We start from the raw sequence: 17,521 nt of genomic DNA, 5'->3' as shown, positions 1-17,521 counted from the left end.
ACCAGTGGATCAAGTGCATTGAAGTTAGAGGAGGCTATCTCAAAAAATAATGCAAGAACAATCTTTCCCCTGTGATGCATATGGATGATGCTGAGAACAGTTTGAAGTATACTCATACTGTAGGTAAGGGGCTAATATGTATTTTCAGCCTGTATGATTTGATGATTCACAAAATCTTATTTCCATTTATCCCCAAATGCTTGTAAAACCCAGGAAATAGTGGCAAAGTTTAGGATCTTCTTATAGATTTAAACAACTTTTATTCCCCTATGTCTGAAGGAACTGACTGACAAGTTGTGTTGTTTTCCTTTATCTTAATATTTGCTGTATGTGCTTTGTGAAATAATTCTAACTTTTTGCACTTTGTAACTTTACACTCTTCTTTACTTCTGCAGAACCTCAGTTTGCCAAAGAACACGAACTCTTCACCAGCATTAATTCCACAAGGGCCAGGCTCAACCTGGTTGGCTGGAACAATGGTGGCTGTCCAATCACCTCCTTCATTTTGGAGTACCGGGCAGTGGACTCAGCCACGTGGAACACAGCCCAACGCACATCGCTGACCAAGAGCTATATCCTGTATGACTTGCAGGAGGCAACTTGGTATGAACTCCAGATGAAGGTCACCAACAGTGCCGGCTCAGCGGAAAAGAGGATCACCTTTGCTACTCTCAACGCTGATGGAAGTGAGTTCTGGTGGAACAGATTGCCACTGAGGCACACATATATCAAGAATTAGGATAAAATATGGACATTTGGAAGAAATTTTAATTCAGCCATAATCTACAAACTTGGTAAAATGTATAGTCCAGGAGCTAGGTGACGTTTATTCAACATGAGAGGTGCGGAAGGTCTGTAGTATCAGAAATGTGATTCTTAAGTTTCGCAAGTGGTGGGTGTGGCTAGGGGCCACACCCAAATTACCCCCAAAATGGGTTTATTTAACATGGGAGGTGCAGACTTTGTTCCAATGCCAGTTGATGCAGGTGTATTTACTGAATGAAAAAATCCAACTTAAGAAGATTTTTTTTTTTTTGGTGGAAGCACTAATTAAGAACACAATTAATTATTGCTAATTAGAGTTTTATCTAACATGAAAGGTGCACAGTTGAAACAAACTTCATTACATAGTGTCACATCTCAGTAGTTAGAAAAATAAACTTAAGAAGAAAAATGATGGTGGAAAGACCCCTTAAGAAGGGCCACACCCTGCCACACCCCCCCAAAATGGATTTATTCAACATGGGAAGTACAGACTTTATTTCAGTGACAGTTGATGCGGGACTGTTCACTGAATGGAAAAACCCAACTTAAGAACATTTATTTTGGTGGAAACACTAATTAAGAACACAATGAGTGCTAATTAGAGTTTTATTTAACATAAAAGGTGCACAGTTGAAACTAACTTCATTACATAGTGCCACATCTCAGTAGTCATAAAAATAAACTTAAGAACAAAAATGATGGTGGAAAGACCCCTTAAGAAGGGCCACACCTAGCCCCAGCTCCAAAAATGGATTTATTTAACATGGGAAGTGCAGACTTTATTTTAGTGCCAATTGATGTGGGACTGTTCACTGAATGGAAAAACTCAACTTAAGAACATTTATTTAATTATAAATGTTTGATATATACCTACTACTACATTTCAACAGTTCAAAGAATAGCAATTTATGTACTGTGCATGGAGTTAAGCTATCTGGATCTCATATCCCTTTCATTATGAGATGTCTTTAGAATGTAGGCTACAATTATGTAATCACATCAAGATACCAGGTATACACCTAGTGGGATGCAGGACATGCTACACAGATGCCTAGCAGGAGTCAGACCATGTGGGCAGGCCTGTGGATTCTATGGAGGAGGATCAAATTTTAGAAAGGTAGACAAATACATGTACTTCATGTAAACGGCCTCGTAAAAGTGAAACTAATTCATTGACGAAACAGAATAATTACCCTGGAAATGACAATAACAGGTAAGATTTAGTTTTGAGGCAAAGTCAGACCATTTGCACAGGTGTTGAAAGATACTTCAGCTCAGAAGGCTCTCTCATCCATGTCTACAGGACAGCTAACAGAAAGAGACCAAAAAGCTTTGGAGACCTTTACAGCAGAGATGTATGGAGCAAATGGCAAATCGGTTACTTCAATAAATGGGTATTGTTACAAGGTGTTCAAGAAGGCCTATGGACCAAAGGCAAGGTGCAAGAATGCTTTAGAAAAGTTGAAGGGCATAGATGGTAGTATGCTTCCTCCTTGTGAATCTGAGTTATCTCAATGTTAATTAAGCGAGCATCATTTGTAGCAAGGATGTGGGCCACTGCTACTGCAACAAATATAATGCAGCATCCTTTGCCAGATGATGGATGGGACCTGAAGCATGGACATTATGAAGTCATTTGGTTTGAAGGTCCTGAACTACCAGAATCATTGATTCCAGCAGAAGGTGACCTTCCTGAAGAAGACTCTGATGAAAACTTTGAGATTTCATCCTCTGATGAAGAAAGCTGGCTATCGTCAGATGAAGAGTAAGAATGTCTTCACCTGCATTATGGGGAAACGAACATTCACCAGACAGGGCACTGTGTAGAAAACTGTGTAAGAAAGCTAGTATAGTTAATACCATATGTTAAGGCAGTATAATATTGATTGACTGATTTATTATATCCTTTTGGCAGTTTTCCACATTATATCAGGGTTATTTGTAGCTGTCTACATGTATTTTGACCCTTGCTGCTGGTGTAGGTTTGACATTCAGTATTGAGGATGGCTGTATATCTTCACCCTTTCTCACTATGAAAATCATTCTGAAATGGTCATGTCACTAAGTGGATTTGCTTGATGATATCAAATTAATGCATTTTACACTTTATATAGATGTAGTCAAACTTTGAAAAGTGGTTACAAAACTTAAACTGTGTTTTTCCATCTTGATCATTGGGTAAAAGTGCAATTTACTACAGGTGTAATATAAATTCAATAATTTGTTGTCCTAGTAAGTAAATGCTGTAATCAGAATGGAGCAAACCGAAAACACAACTTTTTTTCTAACTAATTTTGATTGTGATTATGTTGTTGAGACTCAGAGACAAATGTATTCTGAGATATTTTGATTGTGAATATGTTGTTGCATCAAATGTATTATTAGATAGCTTGCATATGCCTATATTTAGATGGCTTTAGTTAGTCATACATATTTCATGTCAATCTACAATGCTAAAAGGTTGGAAGACTATCCAATTTTGTCTTCTGAACAAAGCACATTTTGCCCAAAATAGTAGTTATACCTTTTTTCCTCCGACTACCCAATGGTCATTCAACATGTTTTAGAAAGCATAGCATTTGAATATACCAATTGCACAGGTAGGAGCATTATGATGTCTGCTATTTAATACTTTAAGGATGATGATTTGTATAAAAGCATATATTATTGTATATTATACCTCTTTGCTTTTATACAAATCATCCTTCTTATTTTATTTGTAAGGAGTGACTTTTGGCATTACTTCTTCCTTATCTCTCCCCCCGCCCCCCCAAGATGTGGTATTATGTAATGAAGTAGGTTTCAACTGTGATCTTCCAAAAGGATTTAACAATAGGGTTTCAGTAAATACCCCCTTCAGTGATTGAACGTAAGTCTAAACCTATTCTGTTATATCAGGGGTGGCCAAATTCGGTCCTCGAGAGCCACATTCCTGACACTCTTAGTTGTCTCCCTGCTCCAACACACCTGAATCCAGTGAAAGACTTGTTAGCAGACTTTTAATGAGCCTTTCATTGGATTCAGGTGTGTTGGAGCAGGGAGACAACTAAGAGTGTCAGGAAGGTGGCTCTCGAGGACCGAACTTGGCCACCCCTGTGTTATATAATACCATTTGGGGGTATCTTGGTATGACCATTCTGAAGGGGTCTTTCCACCATCATTTTTGTTCTTAAGTTCATTTTTCTGACTACTGAGATGTGGTAAGTTGGTTTCAACTGTGCACCTTTTATGTTAAATAAAACTGTAATTAGTGCTAATTAACTATGTTCTTAATTAGTGCTTCCACCAAAATAAATGCTCTTAAGTTGGGTTTTTCTATTCAGTGAACAGTCCTACATCAGTTGTCACTGAAATAAAGTCTGCACTTCCCATGTTAAATAAATCCATTTTTGGGGGGGGGGGGGGGGGTGGCAGGGTGTGGCCCATCCTAAGGGGTCTTTCCACCATCATTTCTGTTCTTAAGTATATTTTTATGACTACTGAGATGTGGCACTATGTAATGAGGTTTGTTTCAACTGTGCACCTTTTATGTTAAATAAAACTCTAATTAGCACTAATTAATTGTGTTCTTAATTAGTGCTTCCACCAAAACAAAATCTTCTTAAGTTGGATTTTTTTTTTTTATTCAGTAAATACACCTGCATCAACTGGCATTGGAACAAAGTCTGCACCTCCCATGTTAAATAAACCCATTTTGGTGGTAATTTGGGTGTGGCTACGGGCCACACCCACCACTTGTGAAACTTAAGAATCGCATTTCCTGGCACAGTTTAGCCTCATAAGCATTTCTGATACTACAGACCTTCTGCACCTTTCATGTTGAATAAAAGTCACCTAGCTCCTGCGCTAGTAGCAAGACCAAAGTGCACAGAGAGTGATGTGATGCCACACCCACATTTCAAAGTATCAGACCCACTGACAAAATGTAACACATACTTTTAAATGGTTAAGTTCACCAACAAGAAAATAGATGAACACCCACAAAAGCTGCTATTTTCCTAAATATTTGAATGGCGCTGGAAATTTAGCCATGCTCACTGATATTGATCATTGACAGATCCTAATCAAAAGCCAAATTCCATTGTCCCATCAACAGGCCCAATGTAACCTGCCAAGTTTGATCGAAATCAGATTAGATGTTCTTAAAATATTTTGCTAACATACATATACAAGCAGTTACATAGAGACAAATGTGATTTACAAGAGTGAACGCATTCAGTGGCATCACTAATAAGACGCCCACCACATAAGATATTAAAAAGGACACTCGACCAATGTGCTGATCCACAACAAAGTCAGAATTTTGGTCATGAAAGGACACCAAGAGGCACCTCTGAAGAAAATGTTATTTCTCATTAGTATACACCACCATCACTTCAACATCACATTTCTGTGCATGTTGCTACCAATGACCTCCAACCAACTAACAAACAAGGGTAGAGGTTCTGTGGTTGTCCTTGTAAACTCAAAACCAGTTTATGAATTATCATAACACACTTGTGTTATGATGCCAGAAATACTTTTTAGTAACAACCAGTAATAATGAGAAGGGAATAATCTCAGCTGATCGTGTAGACTTTCCAAATGTGCCTTGTAGCTCCAATCGCATAGTCACTTTTATTTTTATGTTGCAACAAATTACAAAAGACATCATCTCAAGTTACTTTACATACTATATAAAGGATGTCTACACTGTCAAGTCAAGTCTGAGAGCATGCAGTGGTGAGGTGCTGTACGTCACTGTGTCCAGCACAATACAGAATCGAGGGTTGGCAATTTCCCAGCCAAAAACCGCACCCCACCTCCCAACTTGAGTCCTTTATCTGCCTCAGCCAGATACTATATTGCCCTCCAAAGGTACTGAGTCACTTGATATTTCACACATTTTAATTTGTTTATGCCATTTCAAATATAAAAAAGTAAATCAGGCTTCTCAAGATGACTGCACAGACTGTAGCATCTTTGAAGCTGCATCTACAGACATTCATGAACTTTGTGACACTCTGACATCAGTTTTTGTGAGGATCCGTGTCTGCAGACGAAATCCTTCTACGAAATCCTACAGCAACAACAAACCTTGGATTACTGGAAAACTGAGGCAGCTCTGCCAAGCCAAGGAGGTGGCCTACAGAATTGGAAACAGGCTCCAGTACAAGTAGGCCAGAAACAAACTGACAAAGGAGATCAGAATAGCTAAGTGGAGCTACCCTGATAGGCTGAAAAAGCAATTCTCAGCCACCGATCCTGCAGCAGTGTGGAGAGGTGTTCAGCATGCCACAAACTACAGGAGACCATCCTCCCACCCTGCGGTGAACCCCCGTCTGGCTGAGGAGCTGAACCTGTTTTACGCCAGGTCTGAAAGGGACCCTAAAGCCCCTTTCACACTGGGGCTGCTCCCAGTTGCTTTCCTGTGGTGTCATGACGACGCAGGAATACCTGCATCAGGTGCGCGCAGCATGGGGCAGAGAGGAGGTGAGAACGCAGCCTGCAGGTTCTCTGCACAGAGAAGTCAGAGTGCATAATTTGGCTGCAGACAGACTGTGCACTCTGACTTCTCTTCTGCTTTATATTTGTTCTTGTGCAGAGCTGCAGGGCTGCGATCTGAGTTCTGTTATAGCTCTTTCCTCCTTTTATCGCAAACGAACTGTCCGTAAGCAAATGTGGAGATGTCTGGAGTTCTACTTGATGTTGACATGTCCTGTCTCAGGACTTATGTCCTTTTTTGTCCTTTTTTTTTAACTGTGATGTGAGAGTTTGAGCAGAGAACAAAGAACTATGCGTGCAGCCAGACTTTATTTTATTTTAATTGCTCACATGTGCGTGCGTGAACGAACGTCCATGAGTGGACTAGAGATGTCCGGACTTTTTACTGGATATTTCTGGCAATCAGTCTGTGAGCAGGACTTTTATGGATTTTATTTAAACACATTTGTGAGAGAAGAAGCTGCTGCTGCCTCACAGTGCCTCTCTTTACCAGACAGCTCCACACAGAGAAGGAGCTGCGCTGCAATCAGCATTGTTTTTCAGTGGTCTTTTTTTTTTCAGCATGTAGTTTTTATTGCATTGAGTACACGGTATAAAAACAATCCTGCATGATTTATACTGCGGGAACAATGGAACACAGCAGGAGTCATAAAATAGTTTCAGAGTCACACCGGGTAACGCCTCTTTGCCCCGAGTTATGCCTCTTTGCCCCAACTTGCGCTGGAACCACTTCCTTTCTGCGTTGAGCACAGGACGCCAAAAAAATTAAACAGGTTTAAATTTTCGGCATTGGACTTGCTTCCTCCTTTGTGCCCCTCGCGCTGTTGTGGGGCCGAGCTGCATTGTCTCGGCACTGAATTGCTTCCACGTGGCGTCGTCATAATGACGCACTGCGCAACTGGGAGCAACCGGGGCACCCCCGGTGTGAAAGGGGCTTAATACACCCCTCACCCACCCCAACAACAACAGACTTTCTGCTCCCATAGCCACCCCCCCCCCCCCCATCTGGAAAACCACCCGCACTAGCGATCTATGAAGAGGAGGTGTGCCAGCACTTTCGCAAGCAAAAAGTTGTCACCCATCTTCATCAGAATCTTCAACAGCTCTCTGGATCTGTGTGTGGTCCCTTCCTGCCTTCAAATGCTCCATTATTATCCCAGTCCCAAAGAAACCCTCCATGACAGGACTAAATGACTACAGGTCCGTTGCCCTGACATCTGTAGTCATCTTTTGAAAAGCTGGTGTTGAGCCACCTGAAAGACATCACAGGACCCTTGCTGGACCCCCTGCAATTTGCCTACCGGGCAAACAGGTCAGTTGAGAATGCAGTCAACATGGGTCTGCATTACATCCTGCAGCACCTGCACTTGTCAGAGACGTATGTGAGGATCCTGTTCATTGACTTCAGCTCGACGTTCAACACCATCATCTCCGACATTCTCCACAAAAAACTCTCCAACCTCTCTGTGCCAGCTCCCACCTGTCGGTGTTTCTCCAACTTCCTGATGGACAGGACACAGCAGGTGAGGCCGGGGAGCATCACATCCAGCACACAAACAATCAGCACTGGCGTTCCTCAGGGGTGTGTGCTCCCCCAAGACTAGACTCTAGAGATGATAGTAGACTTCAAGAAGAACCCACCGTCCCCACACATCCTCAACAACACTGTGCCTACTGTGGACACTTGCCGGTTCATGGAATCCACCATCTCCTAAGATCTGAAGTGGACGTCCCACATAGACTCCATCAGGACAAAGGCACAGCAGAAGGTGTACTTCCTCAGATGGTAGCTCTCATGACAAACTTTCACCAGTCGGTATCAGAATTAACAGACATTTTTCCAAAACAATCCATCTATTCCTGAAGATGTTTGGGGGAAAATGTGCTTCAAAATGGACTGAAAATGTTTTGTTAGTTTCTGCTTCAAGTTAACTTGAACATCAGACCGGAGCTGTCAGGCTTTGAACAAACTGACAGGTTTTCTGTGAGCTGAGTATGAAAATCAGGGCGGTCTTCTGATTGGCCACAGGCATTGTTGTAGCTGTTTTTATTTCAGCCCACATATTGTGTCAGTCAAATACAAATGAACTGCATAAGCTGCAGAGAAGCGTAGAGGTGGTGAGAGCTCTGTCATGTAGTTGAGGCCATTCATTAATTTCCTTTGATGGGTTTTAGTGCGTTGCCTGTCACAGAGCACTCTGAATGAGTGGATGTGTGTCTGCGTGGGCAGATGCACGCTTATGTGGGTGTTTCTGTCAGCTGAGAGCAGTTCTGTAGCTCAGCTGCTGAATATTGTCCTGAGAGCACAAAATGATGCTCAGCTTCATCCGGTACAGGCTTTTCACCTGTTGTCAAAAATAAATAACTACTTTAATGCAAACTGCAAAGGTGTCATCAAAACATTTTCACCTTCAGGTGTGTTCTTGTTCTATAATAATGACTTTCAAAGGGGCACAGTTGCAGTTATTTCAAAGTAAATAAACCTTACTTTCCTCTAAAATTAAAGAAACCCAGTTTGCCACTCTCCCAAAGCCTGGACCCGCTAGGTCTGAGACCTTCTGGAAGTACGAGGTCTGTTAGAAAAGTATCTGACCTTTTTATTTTTTGCAAAAACCTGATGGATTTGAATCATGTGTGCTTGCATGAGCCAACCTTGAACCTTCATGCGCATGCATGAATTTTTTCACGCCTGTCGATTGCGTCATTTGCTAGTAAGCAGTCTTTGTGTGAGGATGGGTGTAGTCTCGTCCGATTTTCTTTGCAAAGAAATGGTGGAACCACTGGAGCAGCGCGACTGTATCAAATTTTGCCAGAAACTGGGCGACAGCCAGGTGGAAACCATTCGGATTATTCAAACGGCTTTTGGTGGCGATCCTATGGGCATCACACAGATTAAGGAGTGGTACAACCAGTTTAAAGACGGCTGCACAACGGTGGGGAGCGAGCCACGCTCCGGTCGGCCATCAACACGCTGAAACAACCAGATCATTTCCAAAGTGAATGCTGTGGTGATGTGGGACCGTCGTGTGACTGTCCGAGAAATTGCGGAAGAGGTGGACATCAGCACTTTTTTGGCACATTCCACTGTGACAGAAGATTTGGCCATGAAAAGAGTTGCAGCGAAATTCATGCCGATGGCTTCGGCACAAAGCTGATGGCGGAGCAAAAGCGCCTTCGTGTTGAAGTCTCACAGGACATGTTGTGACATGCCCACCTCTTCCACCATTCGGAAGATTCAGACGGCTTTCGGTGGCTTTTCAGTCGTGTGACTATCCGAGAAATTGTCTGAATAATCCGAATGGTTTCCACCTGGCTGTCGCCCAGTTTCTGCCAAATTTGATGCAGTCGCGCTGCTCCAGTCGTTCCGCCATTTCCTTGCAAAGAAAATCGGATGAGAGACTACACCCATCCTCACACAAAGACTGCTTACCAGCAAATGACGCAATCAACAGGCGTGAAAAAATTCACGCATGCGCACGAAGGTTCAAGGTTGGCTCATGCAAGCACACGTGATTCAAATCCATCAGGTTTTTGCAAAAAATAAAAAGGTCGGATACTTTTCTAACAGACCTCGTACACTTTAAATGGGAGACTCAAGTGGTGAGAGCTGCAGTGAACAGCTCTCTTCCTCTTTGTTGCTGCAGGGAGTAAAGTTAGAAATGTAAAGCTTCTGCTGAAAACTGTATGTTTTTAGGCTTTAGAAAAACCCCGTAATGTACCCTGTAATACACAGTGATTAGATCGGTCGGACGGACGGACGGACAGACAGATGGATGGATGTCCATCCCCTCAAATTTGTGAACACAGTGACTTATACACAATAAATGCAATCATCTTGTACATGTCCAATTTAGAAGGACATAACAAGGACAGTCTGATTAAAATCTGGTTAAGTTTCTGGTGTTCCCAAGCAGTCTTTTAGGCAGGTATGTTGGAGCGGACCTTTTTACTACAGTATCACAACTGTAGACCCAAAACATCAACATGGAATTGTTTAACAGTTTACCTCAGTCACACCCTGTGCGTCTGTTGATGAGAGAGGGAAAGATGACCAGGACTCAGTCCAGTTTTCAGACTGACCTCGCCTTTAATACAGAAAATGAGCCAAAGTAACAATAACAGAGAGTCTCTGGGTTCACGCTTAGTTTGCCCTAGCAATCAGGATCTGGGCAGGAACCCTGTCTACCTCTCCCTGAACCCATATACTATCTGAGTTTCTGTCTAAACATTGTGTCACTATGCTAAGATGTTGTATTCTTTCTTAATTGGTCCACTTCCTGTCCTGCGCGCAGTGCAGTCTTGTTTCTTCTTGTATCCCAGCACTGATCAAGACCTAAAAAGGAAATATCATACACCCCCCCACCCCGATTGAGCTGCACATGTCACCCCTGCCTCAATGAGAAAAACAACTTGACCTTGTCTCCTGATTGCCCAGTAAGACAAACAAATATGGCCTTGTCTCAGTTACACGAATCATCAGAAAAATAGAAAAACATGTTTTCACATCCCGTCTCAATAGTGGTTTATCAGCACTTTTTAACATGCAAAGGCACAGTGGTTTTATTCAGGTCACAATAGAAAGATAAGCTAGCATAAGAAAAAGAAAATGTAACTAATAAAGAATAAAATCACCATAATATTTTTACAGGCACTAATCATGACCTACCTTGCTTCATTTCTAAAATCTAACAGTGTCAAGCATACAAAAAGTGGCACAGCTGCACAATAATTTTATGACATACATGATGGAAATTAGAAGCAGGTGTTGTTGACATTACATGTAGTGCAGGTTGAAATATACCTGTTAGTGTGTTTTATTTCCAACACTGAGAACATGAGTTCAGATATTTCATTTTTTGTTGTTAGAGAATTTGATTGTTTAAAAGTCCATGTGACCACTACATGCCTAGTATTTTGAAATGTGGGTTTGGTGTCACTGTGCTCTGAGCACTTTAGAGCAAATTGGTTAATAGTGAGGCATCCAATCAGATGAATTTAACTCTATAAAATACAACACTCAAAACTACAAGAGAGGATGTCTACATGAAAGGAATTGCCACACTTTAATTACAGGCGAGGTTTATGATGAGTTGAAGTCTGAATGTATGTGTATTTTTTTATTTTCTTGCTTGCCCAGGTACCATCCCGCCATTACAGACAGGAGATCCCATCTCAGACAACATGTCAGGCAGCGGTGGTCTGAAGATGGTGGTGACCATCACGTCTGTTTTGGTGGTCGCTGTACTGGTCTTCATCATGCTTATGGTGCTGAAGAGGAGGAGGAGGGAGCAGAAACTTAAGAGACTCAGAGGTGAATCACATTATTGTCTGATAGAATGCAAATTTGACCTAAAGGAAAATGAAGTATCACTGTCTGAGTTAACGCTATGGTGTGTAGGATTTAGGGGCATTTGTTAGCAGAAATGGAATATAGCATTAATAACCATCTCTTCATTAGTGTATAAATATCGGAAAGGTTTTTCACAAGTTTAAAGTAGGCCCTTCAGACTTGCATGGGAACGGGCTCCCTCATGGACACCACCATGTTGCACTATTATGTTGCACTGGCATTTTGCACCAGCATGTTACACTGTCATCTTAGGGCCCTGACCCACTGGTGTTTAGGAGGATTTGCGTATGGATTGCGCACAAAATTGGCCCATATTCACCAAACATCCGCAATATCCGTGTAACATGCCTGTATGAGCCGGCCGTCATCCGAACACGCCCGTGATCATCCTCAGAGGCACGCATGTCCGCAGCCAGGATTTTTAAGTAGCTCAAAAATCTGGATGCAGATGACATCCGCCTTACATACTCCATATATACTCAATTCATACACAATACATACTCACTTTATGCGCTGTATATCTGCCGTTAACCGCTGATATCCGCAACTGACGGGGATTTGTGGCTTGGCAGCGGACTGGGACAGTGTGTAAAACATATATTGCGTGCCCATCATGTCCACATCACAAACTCAAATATGTTGTAGCGAATGCATACAGACTGGCCACGAATAAAGCGTTTTTATTACATCTGCTTTGCAGCTGATTTGCGGACAATCTGTGAATACATAACAAACACGTCATGTAAACCCAAAGTACTATATGTGGCCGAAAGAGACATACCTGCCAGTCAGTGCCGGTCCGGTTGTGTAGATCCACAAAGACGTAGCTGCTGCGCTGCAATTGGGTCTCCTCCAGGACTTTTATTTAACACCAACAAAAGGAAGAGTTGCTGTTTAGCCACAACTCACGCTGAAGTCTCTTTTCTGTGACACTCTCAAAAAAAAAAAAAAAAAAGCCATCTCACACCCCGAGCAGCTTCCCCCCTCCCACTCCCCAAACTCGTTAACAGTTAACCCTCACATGACAACATGAACAATAACTCTGTGATCAACTTGTCCAAGTCCAGCACTTGCTCCAGAGGCTGTATTGTTGGTGTGAATAGTGATGCCGACGGCCCGAGTGCGCTTATTTTATGACCGCAATGCAGATGCCGTGCACGCGCAACATGTGCGAGATGCATTCATAATACACCCGTAATACTGCTGTGATAATCTCAATATGTCGGATCTGTGTCAACATGTGGCAGGAGTGTACAGAAAAACCTGAGGGACTAATCTGCTCAAAACAGAGTGACTGAATAACCAGAAAATGAGAAAGACTAAACTAGAACGGAACTCAATAAGTGGCTGACGTGTGACATAATTCTCAAAACCTAACTTGATAACACAGAATGACTATATAAGAAACAGAAACTAAACTAGAACCAAACTTAATGTGGGTGAAGTGTAACAAATCATAAAACCAAGACTAAAGTGTAAGAAACAGAAAATAAACACTCAGAGCCGAACAGAAGGACCAAGACAGGGAAATGGACGGAGACTGGGGGACAAAAGCAGATTCTGGGCCAGTCCAGGGCCAAAGCATGACAGGATCAGTTTCCTCACTACATGCATTATATAACCGTGATTGTTATATATATTCGCTATATATTATTAATATATTCGTAATTCATACTGGGACGTTTGTCATTTTTGGCCATTTTTGTTGCGGACGACAACGAACACCCGCAATTTGTATACTCAATTCATGCGTAATTAATCCTCTCCCCAGTGGGACAGGGCCCTTACACCGCCATACTGCATCATCATGTTGCACTGCCATGTTACACCATCATGTTACACCGCCATGTTGCACTGCCATCTTACAATGTCATGTTGCACCATCATGTTGCACTGTCATCTTACAATGTCATGTTGCACCATCATGTTGCACCGCCACGTTGCACCATCATGCTGCACTACCATGTTGCACCATCATGTTACACCGCCTTCTTACACTGTCATGTTGCACAATAATGCTGCACTGCCATGTTGCACCATCATGTTACAGCGCCATCTTACACTGTCATGTTGCACCATTATGCTGCACTGCTACACTGCAGCATCATCTTACACTGCCATGTTGCACCATCATGTTACACTGCCATGTTGCACCATTATGCTGCACCATCATGTTGTACCATGGTGCTGCACTGCCATGTTTCACCACCATATTGACACAGTACACCATGTGTATTTTGCAGAAAAAAAAAAAAAGAGGAATCAGTGACTGTTTCCCTATACACTGTCTCCCGGGTGCCTGTGCAGGCAACTGGGAGACAGTGTATAAAATGAGAACCCTCACTTTTTGTGAAATGGAGGATTATACATATTGCTTTTCACAAGAGAAGGCAGGGGAGCATGAATCATAGCTGCCAAGGAAACAAATAAATAAAATAAAAGAAGATAAAATAATTGAAACAAAATCGTGACCGCAAACACCATAATGCAATCTATAATCTCACCACTAGATGTTGCTAAATCCTACACACTGTATCTTTAATTATCTAAAATTGTGATTGTTAATATAGAAGCTTTCTGGTGGAAATTTCTGTTGCTGTGCCAATGTCTGTTTTTGTTTTTTGTCTGTCCCCTCACTCACTCACACATGATTTTGTTTCTCTTTTCATAAGAGGAAATGTCATTGATTGCAAAGTATTTGTACTGTAGTAGCTTATCATCTAGGACAGTACCATTATGTATTAACTGCCTCTATGCTGACTTCACAGATGCCAAAAGTCTGGCAGAAATGCTGATGAGGTACGTATGCTTAATTTTAATTTATTTCTCTCTGCTTTCTGGTAAGCAGTGAACATAAATCACAATGTCACTCTGAGTTACACTTCCTATCACTAAAAATCACATACATCACACAGAGAATATGCCATCCCTGCTGCCTTCTTAAAGCTACTTATCATCTTAAATGGAATTGAATTTGCTGCAATATAATGCAAACTCGGGCAGAGGAAGAGTCAGGAATTTTTCCCATTAATCTCCTCAGTAAGAACACTCGGACTCCAGACGCAGCCAACAAGCAGCAGCAGACGTTAAGAATGCACATCGACATCCCCAGAGCTCAGCTCCTCATTGAGGAGAGGGACACAATGGAGACAATTGGTAAGACACCTGAGGCGAGGCGGGCCGCTGATTCAGGCTCCACATGCACTATAATTATACTCAACAAAAGTATAAATGCAACACTTTTGGTTTTGCTCCCATTTTGTATGAGATGAACTCAAAGATCTAAAACTTTTTCCACATACACAATATCACCATTTCCCTCAAATATTGTTCACAAACCAGTCGAAATCTGTGATAGTGAGCACTTCTCCTTTGCTGAGATAATCCATCCCACCTCACAGGTGTGCTATATCAAGATGCTGATTAGACACCATGATTAGTGCACAGGTGTGCCTTAGACTGTCCACAATAAAAGGCCACTCTGAAAGGTGCAGTTTTGTTTTATTGGGGGGGGGGATACCAGTCAGTATCTGGTGTGACCACCATTTGCCTCATGCAGTGCAACACATCTCCTTCGCATCATCCGTGAAGAGAACACCTCTCCAACGTGCCAAACGCCAGTGAATGTGAGCATTTGCCCACTCAAGTCGGTTACGACGACGAACTGGAGTCAGGTCGAGACCCCGATGAGGACGACGAGCATGCAGATGAGCTTCCCTGAGACGGTTTCTGACAGTTTGTGCAGAAATTCTTTGGTTATGCAAACCGATTGTTTCAGCAGCTGTCCAAGTGGCTGGTCTCAGACGATCTTGGAGGTGAACATGCTGGATGTGGAGGTCCTGGGCTGGTGCGGTTACACGTGGTCTACGGTTGTGAGGCTGGTTGGATGTACTGCCAAATTCTCTGAAACGACTTTGGAGACGGCTTATGGTAGAGAAATGAACATTCAATACACGAGCAACAGCTCTGGTTGACATTCCTGCTGTCAGCATGCCAATTGCACGCTCCCTCAAATCTTGCGACATCTGTGGCATTGTGCTGTGTGATAAAACTGCACCTTTCAGAGTGGCCTTTTATTGTGGCCAGTCTAAGGCACACATGTGCACTAATCATGGTGTCTAATCAGCATCTTGGTATGGCACACCTGTGAGGTGGGATGGATTATCTCAGCAAAGGAGAGGTGCTCACTATCACAGATTTAGACTGGTTTGTGAACAATATTTGAGAGAAATGGTGATATTGTGTATGTGGAAAAAGTTTTAGATCTTTGAGTCCATCTCATACAAAATGGGAGCAAAACCAAAAGTGTTGCATTTATATTTTTGTTGAGTGTATATCTGACAGAATCCACTTCCTTGCATCCTGTTTCCTAGATGACAGGTCCACTGTGCTGTTGACAGACAATGACTTTGGCGAGACTAATAAGCAGAAGTCCGCCACGGTGACCCACACAGTCCACTACCAGTCCCTGTCCCAGGCCACGGGACCACTGGTGGACGTGTCCGATGCCAGGCCTGGAACCAGTGAGTCCCACCACCGTCAGTGCTCAACATTTATTTTCTTTATTACTAACATTGCTGCTGCTCCATGTCATGTGTTACTAACAATAATACTTTTTAAAAGTTTTTTTTTCTTTTTAGGTTTTTCTTGTTGAATATTTATACGAGGTCTGTTAGAAAACTATCCGACCTTTTTATTTTTTTTAAAAACTATATGGATTTGAATCATGTGCGCTTGCATCAGCCAAGCTTGAACCTTCATGCGCATGCGTGAGTTTTTTCACGCCTGTCGGTTGCGTCATTCGCCTGTGGGCAGGCTTTGTGTGAGCACTGGTCCTCCCCCCTCATCGGATTTTCATTGTCAGGGAAATGGCTGAGCGATTGGAGCAGTGCTGAATCAAATTTTTCCAGAAACTGTGAGAGACAGCCAGGTAGAAACCATTCGGAAGATTCAGACGGCTTTCAGTGAGGATACTCTCGGCGTCACACAGATTAAGGAGCATTACAACCGGATTAAAAATGGCCCACAGCGGCGGAGGGCGCGCCGCGCTCCGAGCGGCCATCGACAGGCTGAAATGACCAGATCATTTCCAAAGTGAAGGCTGTGTTAATCCGGGACGTGGTCTGACTAGCAGAGAAATTGCAGAAGAGTTGGACATCAGCACTTTCGCGGCACATTCCACTGTTACTGAGATTTTGTAATGAAAGACGTGCAGAGGAATTTGCGCGTCGGGACGGAGCCGCAATGGTGCACAACAAAAAGCATGTCCGTGTTGGAAGTCTCACAGGACAAGTTGTGACATGCCCAGCTGTTACACAGTGTCTCGGATACTCACTCGACTGAAAAGCCACCGAAAGCCGTCTGAATCTTCCGAATGGTTTCCACCTGGCTGTCTCTCACAGTTTCTGGAAAAATTTGATTCAGCGCTGCTCCAATCGCTCAGCCATTTTCCTGACAATGAAAATCCGACGAGGGGGGTGGACCAGTGCTCACTCAAAGCCTGCCCACAGGCGAATGACGCAACTGACAGGCGTGAAAACACTCACGCATGCGCACGAAGGTTCAAGCTTGGCTGACGCAAGCGCACATGATTCAAATCCATATAGTTTTTTTAAAAAATAAAAAGGTTGAATAGTTTTCTAACAGACATCGTATAGCCACATATACCAAATTAAATGTGTTTTAGGGTTTCAAATGAAATCAAATGTATTCATATATTGCCAAATCACAAAATACATCATCCTCAAGCACATAACATACAGAACATACTATATGCTTTGTAGAGACCTGATATGTCATAAAGAGTGAGCACCAGGTCACTAAGTTGAGAAAGAAAACTCTTTTCTTACAAGAAGAAACCTACATCAGAACAAGACTCTGTGGTGAGGCCATCAGCCATGATTGGTTGGGTTTAGGGAGAAA

At 42.5% G+C, this 17,521-nt stretch overlaps 1 protein-coding gene across 1 annotated transcript in view; it reads left to right on the top strand.

The window, feature by feature from the left end:
- The window catches only part of dscamb (Down syndrome cell adhesion molecule b), a 498,706-nt gene that overhangs the window by 392,008 nt on the left and 89,177 nt on the right, over positions 1-17,521 (top strand). The window contains 4 exon segments of the mRNA XM_034168081.1: positions 396-686; positions 11,387-11,560; positions 14,368-14,398; positions 14,640-14,755. Coding sequence (XP_034023972.1) covers positions 396-686; positions 11,387-11,560; positions 14,368-14,398; positions 14,640-14,755 — 612 coding nt within the window.

The sequence above is a fragment of the Thalassophryne amazonica genome, chromosome 4, assembly GCF_902500255.1.
Source record: "Thalassophryne amazonica chromosome 4, fThaAma1.1, whole genome shotgun sequence".
In the NCBI taxonomy this organism is placed as follows: Eukaryota; Metazoa; Chordata; class Actinopteri; order Batrachoidiformes; family Batrachoididae; genus Thalassophryne; species Thalassophryne amazonica.
The sequence above is the reverse complement of the archived record's forward strand: the minus strand, read 5'-3'. Positions and strand labels throughout refer to the sequence as shown.